Consider the following 18,460-nt stretch of genomic DNA (forward strand, 5'->3'; position numbering starts at 1 on the left):
TGGAAGATGGTTTCCTTTCATTTACAAATTTACATCTGGGTTCTTTTGAAGAGTTGAGTAAGAAGGAGGCTTATATATTGTGTGTAAAATTACTTCATAGCAGAGCTTTTGAAGAAATGAAAACATCAAAGTGGTTTCAGTGCAAGCTGAGAAGCAGGAAGCAGTAGGGGGAAGGTGTTGATGGCTGTGTTGTGAGATGGTCAGAGCAGGTGTGTGGTGTGAGACCAGGATTATCAAACATGCAGTTTGAAAACTACATGGATATCTTGAAGCCTCAGATATCTGCTCACTCCAGAACCACCACTGGTTGTGACATTCATGAACGGCATTAAACACGCACTTTGGCTGTACCGCTATAAATATATTGTCATTCTAAACTGTTCATGAACTTCGGTCGGCTGTACAACAAATGAGTTGTAATGGGCTGTTTTTCTGCAGAAAGCTGAACTCTAGTGTCTGATGTTTTATGGATGATTTGTTGTCAAAGGGTGAGAGAGCCAGCGAGCTGCATGATTTCTGGTGTGAGTCACAGAACAGCACCACCTGCTGACACAAATCAGCACAAACACAAACATCGTGATGCTCTTTACAAAACAAATACTTTCAATGTGAAACAACACACTCATATTTGACAGCTGTCTCCCTGTTGCTGCTCTGTTACTGAAAATAACTAAATTAGAAACTAATTGACTGTAACTGAATAACATTAAACACTTACCATCCAGTCAGCATTTTCCATAGTACCATCATTTCCATAGCAGGCCTGCCATAGTTATCACATTAATTGACTTACTGTCAAAAAGGCAACATTTCGAATTTTAAAGCTGACAGATTGTGACCATAAAATTACTAACTTGAAATAAATTAATAAATATTAATAAACAATAAAACTAAAACTTAAATAGAAATAAATTAGACCTAATAATTGTCACACCCCTGTGGACTGTTTGTGTTGGTTTCTCCTTTCTGTGCCCATATATGGTTTTTCCTGTTCCTGTCCTCGTTAAGTCCTTATTAGTTAATCACCCACACCTGTCCTTGTATCATTAGCACCCCTATATAAGTTGTATTTAGTTCAGCGTTGTTCTTCCGATCTTAAGGTTATGTTGGTGTGTGTTTTCCTGCCATTCCTGTTTGGATTTATCTATTGTGGATTTTATTAAATAAAAAAAAAAAAAAAAAAATGACATCAAGAGTACATGATAACATTACTAAACATTTAACAAAATCAAAATTAAACTACAAAAATAAATGTTAAATCAAAATATTAGCTATAACTGTAATAGTACATTACATTATAGCACAGGTACATTATAGTACAGATACATTGTAATTCTTGTGCGTCTCTCAGAGTCAGAGAAGTAAGAAAAAGAGTAAGTGAAAATTAAATAAGTGAAAATAAATATTCCGTTTTACCCAGGACCAGTAATATTACACAGTGATATTACAAACACACACATAACAAAAAAAACATTTATATTAATTAAATATTAATTGTCCAATATGAAAGAACACTATGAGATGAGATATTTCTTTCCCTCCTTAATATCTTGTGCCACTATCCTGTCAGTGGCCGGAAAGAAACTGTTGTACAAACGTGTGGGTGCTGATGCTTACAGGCCTGCAATGTCTTAAGTTGTAGCCTGTATCCACCCACTTAAACAGAGCATAAGCTGGGTGATGTCTGTCCCTGAGGATACTCTGAGCCTTCCTCTTGCAGCGCTGCATGTAGATAGTGTCCATAGAAGGGAGGTTAGAACCAGTGACCCTCTCTGTGGTTTTTATGACCTGTTGCAGCGATTTCCTCTCAACTAGAGTGGTGTTACCATACCACACTATGATTCTGCTGGGAAGGATGCTCTCAACAAGATCTCTATAGACCTGAATGAGGGACGGACCTCTCAGTCCAGCATTCTTCAGCAATCTGATATAGTGCAGCCGCTGATGAGCTCTTTTTGCTGTTGTTGCAGTGTTTTTGGCCCAGCTGAGGTTCTCTGAGATTTGAAGACCTAAGAACTTACAGGTGTCAGTCTGCTCCACCTCAGTCCCCTTCTAAAAGTCCAGAATAAGTTCCTTAGTTTTGTCAATGTTAAGAACAAGATCGTTGTTGTCTCCAAAGACAGTAATCCTATAGAGAAGTTATCTTTGTTTTACTGTAGTAACAATAAGTAAGTTATTGTTACAAGTAACTTTAGTAACTACAAAACTTTAAACAATGAGGATGTCATTATTGTTTTCCTAACAACCTAAACTAAATTAAACAATTTAAATTGTTATGGAAACCTGTTTCTGCCAGAAAAAAAAATATATATATATATAATTACATTTTCTAATCTTACATTTCTGACTTGCAATTGTGAGTGGAAACAATTTATTTATTTATTTATTTATTTATTTATTTATTTATTTATTTCTCTCAAATTTTCCTAACATCATGCAGTGAATTAGAGAAGCACTAGATGGCGCTGTTGAGCAACATATGAACATCTTCTCTAATTCTGGCTCTTCTGAGTTGATCAGACTGAGTTCACTGCTTGAGCTGCTCCATACACTGACATTACACATGCTGATGGTGTATTTGTACAGGAGAAGCTCATCTCAACACAAGCGTGTGTATCTGATGTCCGTCCTCACTGAATTCTTACACTTTGAGTCAAGTCACCTTTATTTATATACCACTTTTGAGCTCCAGATAATCTGAGATGAGACTGAATATGATCTCACACATGATCTGAGAGAAATGTGACAAAGACACACTTTGATTTATATCGCTAAATGCTGGTAACTCTCATGAATGTGTTCATGAACGAGCCTCAGGCGCTTCATTTCCTCTCTTTGATTCATTTTTAACATCGCTGTAGTATCAGATTAGCCAATGAAAGCTGAGCCAGGTTTCCTCATATTCTGACACACACACTCCTGCGACATCCTTTCAGCAGTTAAAGATGATTCAACAACTCTGAACAAATTCACACAGATTGCAGTTTTGAGTAACAAACTACCACTCCATAATGCACTGCAAAATTATTTTTTAAATTTGTAATTTAGAGTATGATGTACAACGAAATACTATTTTTCATATTTCATTTCAAAGTATTTACATGGTGTTGCTTTGTAATTATGTCATTATGTAATTATCCAGTTAGTCTGAAATGTCATCCCTGAATTTTTACAGTGAATTTCTGGCATCCACAGCTGCCGGACTCATACTCTAAAAACACAGGATTACAGTGTATGGTGGTAAAGGTGTGTGCAGAGAATTTTTACCACTTGACACATGAGACACAGAGATTCTGTACATCTAACAGACCGCAGGAATATGAAGGTCTTACAGTATAAGAGAATGTGCACGTCTGGAATCTGACGTTGAGTTCAGATTCAGCTGAATTTTTGCACTGACTGTGTTTCTTTACCACTAAAACCAATACATGCTATTAGAGAAACTCAATACTCCAGCATTAAAACAGTGATGCAGCAGATCTGACTGCGGCCAAAAACCTCCAGCGGCTCCTGAAGGCCTTTGTTTGTCTCTGCTAACTAAAATATATACTAAGAAAATTTTTGTAATATTCAATTTATGTTATGAAAATGCTATTTCTAAATGTTCTCTCAATATCTAGTATTTAGAAGATGTTACAAGTTGTTTATAAGATGTCACGTGGAACGTTACATTTTGTTATTTTGCAAACATTATGAGAATGTTTCTTTTGAATGTTCTGTAAAGCCCTGTTCTTTTGTGCATGTTTCTGATCATATTTAGTCAGTGTGAACAGCAATAAATCCCATGCTGCCCTTAGGATCTTATATCAGATGGGCTTCATTACTCTGTCTCCTCTCCACCAGTAAGCTGGGGTCCAACAAGTAAAAAAGACAACAAAACTACATTAGCCCAAAAGAATAAAGATCAATTCAATAAAACATACATACACAAAATTAATTTATAACATCAAAATAAACAATTTACTCTATATTGTGCCATTAAATATTCCTTTAAAGGTTTTTTAAACCTCATTTTTTTTGCCAATACATTCCTGCATAGATGTAGAATGCTTACAAATAACTGTCCAATGGTATATCGTGTTATTTTGTTGAAATGTAGTTTCTAAAATAAAAAGTATTACATCAAATTATATGTAATTGGCCAGCGAAGAAAGTCCCTGGCTACTGGAGATGCCGCTGTCTCCAGCATCTCCAGATGCCAGGACATTTTAAAACTTAAAATGAGTTTGTTTTTAAAAGACCAATGTTTTAATGCATTAAGCCACATTAAGCACTTTAAAATATCCCAGCATCTGGAGATGCTGGAGACAGCTGCTTTACTAGTTGTTTTACTAGACAGCGGCATTACTAGTGATGCTGCTTTACTAACATAAGATGTATTGGTATGGATTTTATATTAGTGTGCATGTGTATTTCATATATATATATATATATATATATATACTTTTTTCACTTTCATTCTTGTCAGGATTATATTCTGTTTTGTCTTGTTTCTCCTTGTGTTTTTTCCTTCTGTTTCTAGTGTTTGGTTTAGTCTATGTCTCCCCCCTTGGTTTGTTTAGTTTTGGTTCAGTCGTGCCCATATTTGTACTTCCCCTCGTTATCTCGTTTGTAACCACTCCCCTGTTTCCTATGTATATATAGTTCCTTGTGCCTCACTCCCCTTGTCGGTGATTGTTTTGTTTCACAGAGTGTTTCGTTGTGGTTGCTGGTCTCTGCTGTTCTCCCTCGGTTCCTGTTCTTTTTGGATGTTTAATAAACTTGCAATTATTGGATTCCGCTCTCCTCCTGTTCATTCTCGCACACGACGACATACCCGTGACAGAATCACCGACCTAAAGTCAACAACATGGATGCCGAGAGGAGGATCATGGGCATTCGTCGGGGGATGAGGCCGGTGGAACAATATGTGGAGGAATTCTTGGAGGTTTGTCATCTGGTAAGTTGGAGCGATGCGATGATTAATACGTGTTTTCTAATGGGGCTAAATAACTCCCAGTTGCTCAGTTCCATACCCTATGAGGATCGCTATAAACCAGTTGCTGAATTTATCAACCAGGTCCTCACCCTCAGTCAGTCCGATTTTTATGTTGATGTGAAAGATTCCGATCTTTCCCCCATTAGAAAACACGTTGCCGCTCCAGCCCACCATCAGCCAGCTTCCTCCACATGCCGTCCCGACCGGCCCGCTCCCTCTGGTCTTCCTGCGCTTCCTCCTGTTTGTTATTCCTCCTCTCTCATCGTCAGTCCGGAGATCGCGGCCAGCCCTCCGAGGTCATGGCCAACCTTGATGGCCAGTGTGCTGGACCCACCACTAATGTCGACACGCAAGATGGCCGCCGCCACGCCAGAGTCTGTTCACAAGATGGCCGCCACGCCAGGGTCCGCTCGCAAGATGGCCGCCACGCCAGAGTCCGCTCGCAAGATGGCCGCCACGCCAGAGTCTACTCGCAAGATGGCCGCCACGCCAGAGTCTGCTCGCAAGATGGCCGCCACGCCAGAGTCTCCGGCCAAGATGGCCTCCGTTCCTGAGCCCCCGGCCAAGATGGCTGCCAAGACTGAGCCCCCTGCCAAGATGGCTGCCGCACCCGAGCTCACTGACCCGCCAGCGCGCCCTCAAGCGACCGCTCACACAGAGCCTGCTCATCCAGTGTCTCCGCTGGAGACCCCCAGCCCTCCAGAGTCTCCGCTGGGGTCGTCCAGCCGTCCAGAGCCCGCTCGCCCCGAGCGCCGTCCAGGGCCCTCTCCTCAAGTGCTTCCTTTAGAGCCCACGTCTCCTTTGGCACTTCCCGGGTCAAGTCAAGCGGCCGGGTCAAGTCAAGCGGCCGGGTCAAGTCAAGCGGCCGGGTCAAGTCAAGCGGCCGGGTCAAGTCTAACGGCCGAGTCAAGTCACGACACAGCTCCACTTCCTGGGTCAAGTCAAGCGGCCGGGTCAAGTCAAGCGGCCGAGCCAAGTCACAACACAGCTCCACTTCCTGAGTCAAGTCAAGCGGCCGAGTCTAGTCAAGCGGCCGAGCCAAGTCACAACACAGCTCCACTTCCTGAGTCGAGACAAGCGGCTGTAGCGGCTAAGTCGAGTCAAGCCACGACTGTACTCTCTTCCACCGGAGAAGCCGCGCCCATGCCCCCAGAGGTGTCAGCCCCGGCTGTAGAGCCTCCTATGGGGGCGGCGTCAACCCATAGACTCTCTGCTTCTCCCCTTCCTCTGTTCACCTCCTCTATCCCTGATTTCCCCAGGTCCCAGGCCGTGACGCAGTTGCTCGCGCTGCCCTGGAAGGCCCCTGCGCGCCCCCCAGAGTCTGCGCGCCCCCCAGAGTCTGCGCGCCCCCCAGAGTCGGCCCCTCGTCCTGCGCGCCCCCCAGAGTCGGCCCCTCGTCCTGCGCGCCCCCCAGAGTCGGCCCCTCGTCCTGCGCGCCCTCCTGCGCGCCCGCCGGAGTCGGCTCCACCTCCAGCGCGTCCTCCAGAGTCCGCGCGCGCTCTTCCTCCAGCGCGCCCTCCTGAGCCAGCACCTTATCCAGCGCTCCTTAGGGCTGGCAGAACCATAAATTCCCCCAAGAAAATTTTGGGGGGGGGCTACTCCCCTGTTCAGCCATGGCCTCCTGAACTATTTACCCGGCCATGGCTTCCCGAACCCCCGGACCCGCCATGGCCTCCTGAACTGTTTTCTCGGCCATGGCTTCCCAAACCCCCGGATCCGCCATGGCCTCCTGAACTGTTTTCCCGGCCATGGCTTCCTAAACCCCCGGATCCGCCATGGCCTCCTGAACTGTTTACCCGGCCATGGCTTCCCAAACCCCCTTGGCCAGGGCTCCCTGAATCCCCAGACCCGCCATGGCCCCCTGAGCTCCCTGATCCGCCCTGGAGGCCGTCCCTATATCCGGTGTCTCCTGTGTCCCTGCATACCGGCCTTCAGAGCGCCCACCCTCCCACCCCAGTGTGTGTTACGGCGCGAGTCGCGCCTTGTAAGGGGGGGGGTAATGTCAGGATTATATTCTGTTTTGTCTTGTTTCTCCTTGTGTTTTTTCCTTCTGTTTCTAGTGTTTGGTTTAGTCTATGTCTCCCCCCTTGGTTTGTTTAGTTTTGGTTCAGTCGTGCCCATATTTGTACTTCCCCTCGTTATCTCGTTTGTAACCACTCCCCTGTTTCCTATGTATATATAGTTCCTTGTGCCTCACTCCCCTTGTCGGTGATTGTTTTGTTTCACAGAGTGTTTCGTTGTGGTTGCTGGTCTCTGCTGTTCTCCCTCGGTTCCTGTTCTTTTTGGATGTTTAATAAACTTGCAATTATTGGATTCCGCTCTCCTCCTGTTCATTCTCGCACACGACGACATACCCGTGACAATTCTACATCCTAGGATAATTCAAATTGTAATTTTGTACCCTGTTTGCTCCCTGACATTGACAGAACAAACACTGTAAAGACTTGCCATGTACTGAATTACTGAATGCCAGAGTGTTTGTGTGACTCTACAGGAGCAGGAACAAGAAAGCTGCTTTACAGTCTCACAGACACACCTGTTTTACACACGTCACTCAAACACAGAACCAGGAAACAGAAACAGAGTTCAGGGAAAGAGAAACAGAAGTATAGTAGAGTTGTTGTGTGTTTGTGTCTCTGTATTTATACAGTAAAATGTCAGAAGCCAGAATTTCTCAGGATGATTTTATGTGTCCAGTGTGTCTGGATCTCCTTAAGGATCCAGTGGCCATTCCCTGTGGACACAGTTACTGTAAGAGCTGTATTACAGGCTGCTGGGATCAGGAGGATCAGATGAGAGTCTACAGCTGCCCTCAGTGCAGACAGACCTTCAGTCCAAGACCTGCTTTAGCTAGAAACACCATGCTGGCTGAAGTGGTGGAGAAACTGAAGAAGACCAAACTTCCTGCTGACTGTTACGCTGGAGCTGGAGATGTGCAGTGTGACGTCTGTACTGGAAGAAAATACAAAGCTGTCAAGTCCTGTCTAGTGTGTCTGAACTCTTACTGTCAGAATCACCTTGAACAACATGAGAGTTTCTTTAAAGGAAAGAGACACAATTTGACTGATGCCACTGGACGACTGCAGGAGATGATCTGCCAGAAACATGAGAAGATCCTTGAGGTTTTCTGTTGCACTGATCAGAAATGTATATGTGTGCTGTGTATGGATGAACATAAAAACCACGACACTGTATCAGCTGCAGCACAGAGGACAGAGAAACAGGTATTTAAAACTAGACACTGATGAAATATTGTTAATATTTCATATGTGTTTAGTGACCCAATAGTACTGCATTTATTTTCAGTGAAATGAACAGCAGCTACAAGAAGAGTGTTAGTGTTTGCTTAAAATGCACCATAAACCAACAACAACACAATCTTTCATAAAATAGGTTTTCACTATTCACCAATTCTTTAACAAAATATACACTTCCATCTGTTAAAACACAAACGCTGTTACACAGCAAAAACCTCTACGTCTACATCTATTTAACTGCTTGCAGTTTGAAACTTTCCTTAAGCTCCATGATAATTCATGTACCATCACTTCTGGAGTTTGAACCCTCAGCCATTTATCAGTTCAGATAAGTAATCTTTAAACTGCCTTACCCAACTTTTACTGGATTCATCTGTTCACATGATGATTTAGTGTCAGTAGTTTTCTGTGACATTCACTATCATCTGTTTGTCCTGCAGAAGCAGCTGAAGGAGACGCAGAAGACGTTCCAGCAGAGAATCCAGCAGAGAGAGAAAGATCTTCAGCAGCTGAGAGAGGCTGTGGAGTCTCATAAGGTGAGTCTGGAGAAGAAGAGAAGTTTGTCTCAGTCTCAGTTCAGACTCTCTTGTCTCTTTCAGTCCCACTGAAGCCTGAATCACTGTGTGTCCTAACAGCGCTCTGCACAGACAGCAGTGGAGGACAGTGAGAGGATCTTTACTGAGCTCATCCGCTCCATTGAGAGAAGCCGCTCTGAGCTGATACGACTGATCAGAGATCAGGAAAAGCGAGCGGTGAGTCGAGCTGAAGGACGACTGGAGCGACTGGAGCAGGAGATCAATGATCTGAGGAGGAGAGACGCTGAGCTGGAGCAGCTTTCACACACACAGGATCACATCCAGTTCCTGCAGGTAACACAGATCTAGAAGAACACCATCATAGTGGACTTGAGACACATCCTGCTGTGACAGGAGACTCACAGAGAAACATTTCATCAGTGTCTTATTATATAATCATCAGTCAGACTCTCATCTGATCATCTTCTTCTGAAAGAGACGCCGCTTACAAATGGCTTTCAGCTCTCAAAATCTCTTAGGAATCATTTCTCTGAGCTCTTTCTTCTGGAAGATATATTTAGCTGTCAAACACCATTAAACGCCACAAACTTCACTAACATTTAAACCTCATTTTCCTTCTGATTTCTTGCATCATGGTGAAATCAGTGAACTTGATAGTCCCGATTCTACAGTAACGTTCATTAAAATTAAATCAGGTGATCCTCAAACCTGATAAAATAGATTTTTATTTTTCTGTAACACATTGATAAATTTGACCATGAAACCTGAGTCTGTATTTTAGCAATACTTCAGTGTACTGAAACCAAACCAAACCTGAGCACATCTTAAGGGTCCTTGTGAAGTTTCAGTATCTTTAACTGCTCTAAAGTTATAAATAATGGTCAATCTAATTGTAGCCTTTGAGCTGCTTTTCCTGATCAAATCTACTCAACCCTACAATGAGACTCCATTGATGTGTTTGATCTGTTAGATGGACATTTATGTTCTTAGCAGATGTTTTATCATCCAAACTATTTCCTAGAAAGTTCACATAGAGTGTAAGTGTCAAATACTAGAATCTGTAGCTCTAATGTGATTTAATGAATATGAGAAGAATTAAGCTGATGCTGTGAAAGTGCTGGATTGAGGTGAGTTACTAAAGATCAGTCAAGTCAAATCTGATGTTGGTGCAGGTTATTGGGTGAAGTGTGGAGCTGATGAGTTTTGATTTCTGTTTTCTGTAGAGTTTCCAGTCTCTCTCAGCACCTCCTGAATCTACAGATGTAAATGATGATCTCTTCAGTTCTCTCGTCTCTTTTGATGGTCTGAGAGAATCTGTTCATCAGCTGAAAGACAAACTGGAGGATTTCTGCAAAGAGGAGCTCAAGAAGATCTCAGGCAGAGGTAAAGTCCTGGAGACTCATCTGCTCTCAGAAACGAGTCCATCATCATCTCATATCATGGAGAACATCATATTAGAAATGTTTTAGGAATGGATGCAGAATCATGAGAATCACACTGTTCATGTCTGTTAATTTCCACAGTCACACTCACCAACATTGTTCCCAGGACCAGGAACGACTTCCTACAATGTAAGTCAGTAAGAAAACAAGCAGAAAAACTCACTGAGTGTGTTCATGTTCTTCCTGTAGAAGGTGAAAGAAGAGTTTCATAATTGATGTAAATGATGATTTGCACAGGATATCTGCTCATCTGTACTGAGACACTGATGATACACTGAACATGAAGAGTTCAGCTACATGAAAACATCAAACAGATTCATAATTCCTGATTCTAATGTGTTTTATCTCCATCAGATTCCCATCAGCTCACTCTGGATCTGAACACAGTGAATAATTACCTCCGTCTGTCTGAGAACAACAGAGTGATTGTTTACACTGGCAGAGATCAGCCGTATCCTGAACATCCAGACAGATTTGAAAACCGTAGTCAGGTGTTGTGTAGAGAGAGTGTGTGTGGACGCTGTTACTGGGAGATTGAGTGGAGTGGACATTGTGGTGTGTGTATATCAGTATCATATAAGAGCATCAGCAGGAAGGGACGGGGTTATGAGTGTGTGTTTGGATTTAATGATCAGTCCTGGAGTTTGTGCTGCTCTTCCTCCAGTTACTCATTGAGACACAATAACATAGAGACTGATCTCCCTGTAAAGCCCATCATTCGTAGAATAGGAGTGTTTGTGGATCACAGTGCAGGAACTCTGTCCTTCTACAGCGTCTCTGACACAATGAGCCTCATCCACACAGTCCAGACCACATTCACTCAGCCGCTCTATCCTGGGTTTTGGGTTTATGATATTGGATCATCAGTGAAATTGTGTTGATGAATCAGAATAGACTGATGAGAGATTCTACCCATAATGCTTTGAGCTGCATGATAAATCAGTAACAGTGAGATGTTATAGAATCTCTTTTTTTCTCTTCATGACATTAATACTGCAGCTGAACTTCTGTCAGTGAAATAACATGTAAGAATAAATGTGTATAATAAATCCTCATATAGACAGTAAGATCAGTGTGTGTGTGTGAGTCCTGCTGAGTGAACGTGTTTTTCTCTCATGTAGTTTATAATGTAGTGTCACAGCAATCAATTTATTATTTTGGCGTTTTGTGTTGTTCTGTCTTCCAGCATCCTGAGCCACTGTTTTTATTGTCATACGTTTAGCTTTTAACCTCAGAATTCATTTTTATTTTTAGGTTACAGATTTTAATAATGTGTGTTTCAGTTTTACTTGATTGCTAGCACAATATTTATTTATTTGACCCAATTTCCTAAAGCATTAATTCATTTCTCATACAAAGACACATTTCTCACATTTCACCTGTTTTCAAACACATTATAATTTGCTCAGTGTCCCTCATTTCGCACAGGTTTGACCATGTTCTCATTCAGAAATCACAACTACACCATTATATTAATATTATTATTATTATTATATTAACTAAAGCATCACAAAACTGAACTCAGCACACATTTATCCATGTGTGAACATTAAATAGCAAAACTGATGAATCACAGGTCAGAATCTCAGGATGATATAAACAGGAGCCAGTGTTGTGCCTGAACGAGTTCATTGAACGTTTGTTCATGAACTCGTTCATATTCTGGGTGAACATGAACTGAACGTGCTGTATATCTGCCTGATGAACGTGAACGTGAACGCGCTCATTCTGGCGTTTATGAACGTCGTTCTCTCGTAGTTCAATTTTGTTCTAGAGTGCAAGATTTCCATGGAGCCAGGCAAAATCCCGGCTATAACCACTGACTGTACAATATCTAGGCTACAACCGCTACAACACAATCTAATACGGGCCTTATTATATAGGGGGAAAGACCAGATCTGGCAACACCAGCCACCACAGAGTCGCACCGCGCATGCGTCATCAAATTGCGAAGAATGAATGGAGGCAAAATCCGATGAAGGCAGCGGCACTACTTCTGTATCAATGATGAATGAAACTTCATATGTCCACCTAAAATAATTTTTTTGAAAAGGTCAGTGATGATCCAGGTGGGAAAAATCTTACCTTTTTGTGTAAACTCTGCCCGCTGGGTCTCAAGAAGCAACTCCGCACATCAACAACGTCAACAGCAAACTTGAAACGGCATATTGAAATAAAGCACCCGTCTAACCTTTTAAGGTATGTGCAGGTCACTAAAAAAATCAAAAGACATGGCAACGGCGTGCCAAAACAGATCCTGTTCTACCACCCAAAACCAAATAACGGCGTACAGTAACGGCAGCTCCGTTATCTCCCAGCCGCAGCTGGACAACCTGGTTTTGCAGTATATTGTTGGAGACCTGCAGCCTTTGAGGAAAGTGGAAAACCCAGCTTTCATAAACTTAATAAAGGGGTTGCAGCCATCCAAAAAGGTGACATCAAGAAAAAAAGTACAAACACTGCTGAACAAGAAATTTGAAGAAAACATATGTGAACTTAAAACTAAACTCTCTGCGATCGATGCTGTGTGCACAACAGCAGATTGCTGGTCAGCTGTGAACAAAGCATTTATGGGCATCACTATCCACTGGCTGAACAAAAATGATGTTTCTAAGAGACATTCTGCAGTCCTGGCATGTCGGCGTATTAAAGGAGCACATACACATGATGTGTTGGCAAAATTATTGTCAGATGTCAACAAAGAATTCAAAATCCACAACAAGATTGTGTGTACAGTTACAGACAACGCTTCAAATTTTGTAAAGGTGTTCAATTGTTTTTGGATGGATGTTGCTATTGATACTGAAGAGCCAGAGACAGTGGTCCACTTTGATGAAACTAAAAGTGAAGATGACAGTGAACCAGAGTCAGCCTTTGCTGCTGCCAGTGAGAACTCAGATGAAGATGACCAAATGTGCCAAATGACACAAGATGGAACTCTGTATTTCTTGCCATGGAGAGACTGTCTCGCATAGCAACATTAACTACCAGGGCAGAAATAAATGTGTCTGAGGTCCCCCCTGCAAATGATGCCACTCCCCTACATGACGAGCTGATTCTGCACACTGTGAGTGATGAGTTTGGCTTTCGCCGATTCTCTCCACATGAAGTCAACTTCATTCACAAATTTGTGGACGTGATGAGGCCTTTAGCACTTGCATTAAACATCCTCCAAGCAGAGAAAAACATCTTTCTTGGCTACCTGGCTCCAACCATCGTGCAACTGCAATGTCTTATGAATGACCTGTTGGATGAGAGCATGAAGCCCACTGCTGCAGAGGGTCTCATTACATGCCGTCCCCTTATAGAGAGCATCTTGCAGTCACTGAGTGCAAGGTTGGCAGATCTTCTGGAGAAGAGGGAGCACATACTCTCCGCTATGCTGATGCCAAGATTCAAGCTAGACTGGGTCCAAGATGAGGAAAAACGTGTGCTGTACAGATTGATGCTGAAAAGAGAATTTCAAACCCTCAGCTCTGATGACTCAGCTGCAAGAGACTTAGGTCAACCCCAGTCCAGTGGTGAAATGGAGAAGAAAGATTCTGCAGCTTCATTCTTCAGATTTAACAGAAAAACTCCGGTTTCTCAAAAAACTGAAGTGGACACCTATTTGGATACTCCAACCACAGATGGGTTTGATGAATACATGCAGTTTTCAAAGCTCAAAAGGCTGTTCATAAAACACAACACTGCACTGCCCTCAAGCGCCCCAGTAGAGAGGCTCTTCAGCATTGGTGGTCTAATATTCAGGTATGGACAAACTGTGATTATATTCCATAATTAATATGCTTTGGTCATAAGCAGTGTTGTAGTCGAGTCACCAACTGTCGAGTCCGAGTCAAGTCTCGAGTCCCAGTGTTCGAGTCCGAGTCCAAGTCCGAGTCACCAAAGAAGAGTCCGAGTCGAGTCCAAGTCGAGTCACCATTACCAGAGTTCGAGTCCGAGTCGAGTCTCAAGTCCCCAGTGTTCGAGTCCGAGTCGAGTCTCGAGTCCCGTATTCGAGTCTGAGAGTGCCTACATGTCTCCACTCTGGGACCTTCAAAAAACTGATAAAATGTATTAAAGAGGTTCTACATTAAACAAAAATGACACCACTGTCACAATTGCAAAGGGAGTTTATTTACTGATTTGACATATACACTTTGCAACACACTTATATATATATATATATTACGTAATTGTTTAGATTTTTAAAAGGCACATTAACTTTTTCACATTTACACCTCCATGTGTCTGCTGCATAAAAACATGGATTGATAATTGCAATAATTTGACCATAAAAAGCTGGAAAAAAATTTATTGGAAATAAAAAATAATTCTGTCACTAGGGGGCGCTTTAGGAGCGCTGAAATATTAGTTTGCCTAGTAACTGCTGTATACAAATCAGCATTAACGCTGATGAACATGCAACACGTTTCTGAGGACAGTCTGTTCCCTTCAGATACATTCATCTATAGACATCCGTGCAGCGTTTTGACTTTGAAACGGGCAGTGCACATATTTATTCAATGACATCATTGCCTTTTTGAAGATTTATCCAACCCGATCGTCTTTCCGTCCCCAACTGTAAGACCTCTTAAAATTATAATCAAGACTTTTATTTTACTATTTTAAATATGTATAACTTTTTATGGCCTTACATTTTATACAAAACTGCGAGTCACCGTTAACGAACGTTAGGCGAACTTCACGATCCGGGGCACGTCTTTCTGCATTTTACAAATGTGGACATTTAGCCCGCGAATCATGCATCATGCATTGCACGAGCGTAAAAGTGAGTGACGTCAGTGAGTGTGTTGTCAAGCAAAGAGAGCGAGAGGTAGCAGTGTCTGTGAAGGGAGATCGCGGCCGGTCTTGGGCACGAAACAGGAAAAGTGTAACACCTTATATAATTTTTTTTATAACATATTTAGTCAAAAACAAAGTGATGAATGCTCAAGTCCGATTGTATATATCCTCGAGTCCGAGTCCAAGTACGAGTCATCAATCCGCGAGTCCAAGTCGAGTCACAAGTCCAGAGAGTGGATTCTCGAGTCGGACTCGAGTCCAAAGAATAGTGACTCGAGTCGGACTCGAGTCCGAGTCCAGGACTCGAGTACTCCATCACTGGTCATAAGTACAGTAAATACCTACCCTCAATCATAGTTATGTCTTGGTGATATTATTTTAATGCTGCTTATGTAGCTAATAGTAATTGTGGTTTTCAATATAAAATTTGGTCAAATTATTTCAGTGATTGCCTCAGTACACAATTCGTTTTAATACAGATTACTGTTACCATTTTTTGCACAATAATCATGATGTTAAAATTTCTTGTTTCGTCTCATTCAGGCCCAGGAGAAACCGACTGGGAGATGCCAACTTTGAGAAGCAGCTGATCTTGAATGCCAACAAAAAGATCTGAAGGTATCTTAAATATTGTTCTGACCTATTTATTGGGCTATAGAAGTACAATGGAGATGAGTGTGTGGGTGTGCAGAGGTGAGCTGCATAAAAATAACAGAGCATATCTTGTTTTTACAGGAAGCAAGACACAGCAGATCTAGCAGGGAGAGACCACTGGGACCAGTGACAGAGGATCTTCATTCAGATAAGGGGTTTTCAAGCTGGATAGAAAGTAACACTGTCCTTGGCCCAGCACGTGTTGGACTTTTTTTTTTTCCCCATTGATGATTATTATTATTATTTGAGTTATGTCCATGGCCTTGGACTCTGATTGACTCTTTTTAAGTTATTGAGGGTTTTTTTTGTTTAGTTTTTTCTCATTCATTTGGACTAAATATTTCACTTTTATTACCCAAGTTCTAGATCTGTTCTTTTTCTTTGGGCAAACAACTCAGAAAAAAATACATTCACAAAAAATTGAAAAGTGACTTACTGAGAAGAAAATCAATGTTTAAATGTTTTGCGCTTTGAGGTACATCCTTGTTTCCTACCTCAGCCTGGTTCCTACCTCAGATTGTTTCTTAATTCCTCATTAAAAAAACCATTCAAGCAGCACGTTCTTCCTCATGTTTCTGAGAATATACTGTAGGGTGAAAGCTGCAGCTGGATACGAGTGTGGACTGAATGGGGGGCAACAACTGGAAAATGCCAGTATTCTTAGGGTAACCGCTTGCAGCAACATACTGGAAAAAATAAAAGAACTATGAACTAGTTCATTTTGGAACCTGCGAACTTAGTTAAAAAAATTTGAATTACGAACTATGAACTGAACTAGTTCATTTTAAAATGTGTGAACTGAACTTTGAACTAGTTCATGTAGAAAATGAACTTTCCCAACACTGACAGGAGCACAGCTGATTGTGTGCTTTGAAAAATGAATCCTAGTGGTGCACGACAAAGAGGAAGAGGAAAGGGAAAGAAAAATGAAGAGGACGGGGTCAAAGATCATTTGGTCCTTTATGAAATACAAAGCTTTGTAGTTGATAATGTTCTTGTTCATGGAATAAGCATGATGGAAGTTGACCTACAGACTCAGTTTGGTTTAGATGTTGAATGTTGGATCAATGCTTAAATTTTGATAAAAGCTCACAGCACACATGGGTGGAGACAGTAGTGTTGGGTTCGAGTCCACCTAAGTCAAGTCTGAGTTGAGTTCAAGTTTTTAACCAATCGAGTCCGAGACGAGTCCAAAAGGGGCTGAGTCTGACTCAAGTCAGAGTCCAAAAGGACCGAGTCCAAGTCGAGTCCGAGTCCAAGGAAACACTACTGTTTGTCAGTATCTCAACATTGTTTTAACCCAGGGGTGCCCAAACTCGATCATGGAGGGCTGGTTTAGCTCCAGTACCAATTAAACACACCTGAAACAGCTAATCAAGCTCTTACTAGGCATACTAGAAACCCCCTGCAGGTGTGTAGAGGCAAGTTGTTGACAAGTTTGGGCAGTTTTTAACCTTTACAACTAGAAAAAAAAACAACGTCAACTGAAATGTAAGAAAAGCAAATCTCTAGTGGATCTTGCCATTTTCATTTTTGATTTCACAACATCTCCTAATTAGTGCCCTACTCTGCTTAGCAAACTTAGTCACAAGTTATGGCTGACATATATTGTGACATATTTCAGAGTGAAATATGTTTTAGATACAGTTTTAGAATGTGAAAAATTATAAGGCGGGACTTGACTTTATTTATTGTTATAGTAAATGTATGAATTCAAGGGTGGGGGTAAGGCAGTAGGTATCTTGGTGAATGGGACATACATAATTTTTCTTTTTCTTGGACGAAAAAATGAGGCTATGAGGGATAAACCTAGTCTTTACAATGACACACACTGTGTATAAAGCCCTACATATACTTTCCATAAGTCACAGCAAACTCACACCTGTTTTATTTTTGAATGCATTTATAGTTACATTGATTATAATAAATGACATAATGTAAGGAATAATTGATGACGGGCCATTGGATTATTAGAAAATCATGCACACCCAAGATGGTTTTGGACCCATAAAAGCTATTGCCCTAAAAATGTTAGAAAATTTTTTTTTTTTTGAGGCTAGAAACTGCCACCATGTTTAAAAAATAATAATAATTTCAATACAGCAAAAACTAATAAACTAATGAAGGTAAAACATTCTCAAACTTCTCAAGTAAACACTACAAGTATTATTTTTAAGTTTTAAGTTTTTCAGATAGGTCTATCTAAAGGCTTCTACAGAAATGGCCTACTACAGACATTTCAAGTAATAAATGTAAAAATAAAACACTGCAAAATCTTCACTGTATACATTAAATATGATTTATTAAAGTTAATAAGTGATTCAGTCAAGAACACTGTCATGATAATGCATTGAGTCAGCGACATTTCCTCAACTGTCCCTGGACTCAGATGGACTCCGAGTCCGAAAAGCTTGAGTCCGAGTCAAGTCAGAGTAAAAATGCATCTGAGTGCGCTAAAAATTGCACTGAGACCGGACTCGAATCCGAGTACAAGTCCGAGTACCCCAACTCTAGGAGACAGGGATATTGAACTAACAGTAATTTGTTGTTAATGACTACAGTTCATAAAAGTATGTTTCTGCAAATACTAGTGAGTGTTACTCAATCAGTGGCCATTTTCAGCATTCATTCTGACCCACTGGGGGCTTTGTTTAGGCGTGGGCCTTCAGGTAAAGCAGCTAAAAACACCCATTGTCATTTGAAATAGCCACTGATCAAGAAGCACACAGTTTGGATCTGCATGTGCACTTCTCAATAGTCTAATGGCGCTTTTCCACTGCATGATACTGATCAGTATGGCTCACT

General features: G+C 41.6%; 1 protein-coding gene across 1 annotated transcript; it reads left to right on the forward strand.

Annotated features, from left to right (window-relative positions):
- Nucleotides 1-7,605: 7,605 nt before the first annotated feature.
- Nucleotides 7,606-11,315, forward strand: LOC127158342 (tripartite motif-containing protein 16-like). Its single transcript, XM_051101499.1, has 6 exons — nucleotides 7,606-8,202; nucleotides 8,676-8,771; nucleotides 8,871-9,104; nucleotides 9,995-10,154; nucleotides 10,295-10,342; nucleotides 10,568-11,315. Exons 1-6 carry the CDS (start codon nucleotides 7,633-7,635, stop codon nucleotides 11,092-11,094), a joined length of 1,635 nt encoding a protein of 544 aa, XP_050957456.1. The 5' UTR covers nucleotides 7,606-7,632; the 3' UTR covers nucleotides 11,095-11,315.
- Nucleotides 11,316-18,460: the final 7,145 nt, after the last annotated feature.

The sequence above is a fragment of the Labeo rohita genome, unplaced genomic scaffold, assembly GCF_022985175.1.
Source record: "Labeo rohita strain BAU-BD-2019 unplaced genomic scaffold, IGBB_LRoh.1.0 scaffold_1466, whole genome shotgun sequence".
NCBI classification, from domain to species: Eukaryota; Metazoa; Chordata; class Actinopteri; order Cypriniformes; family Cyprinidae; genus Labeo; species Labeo rohita.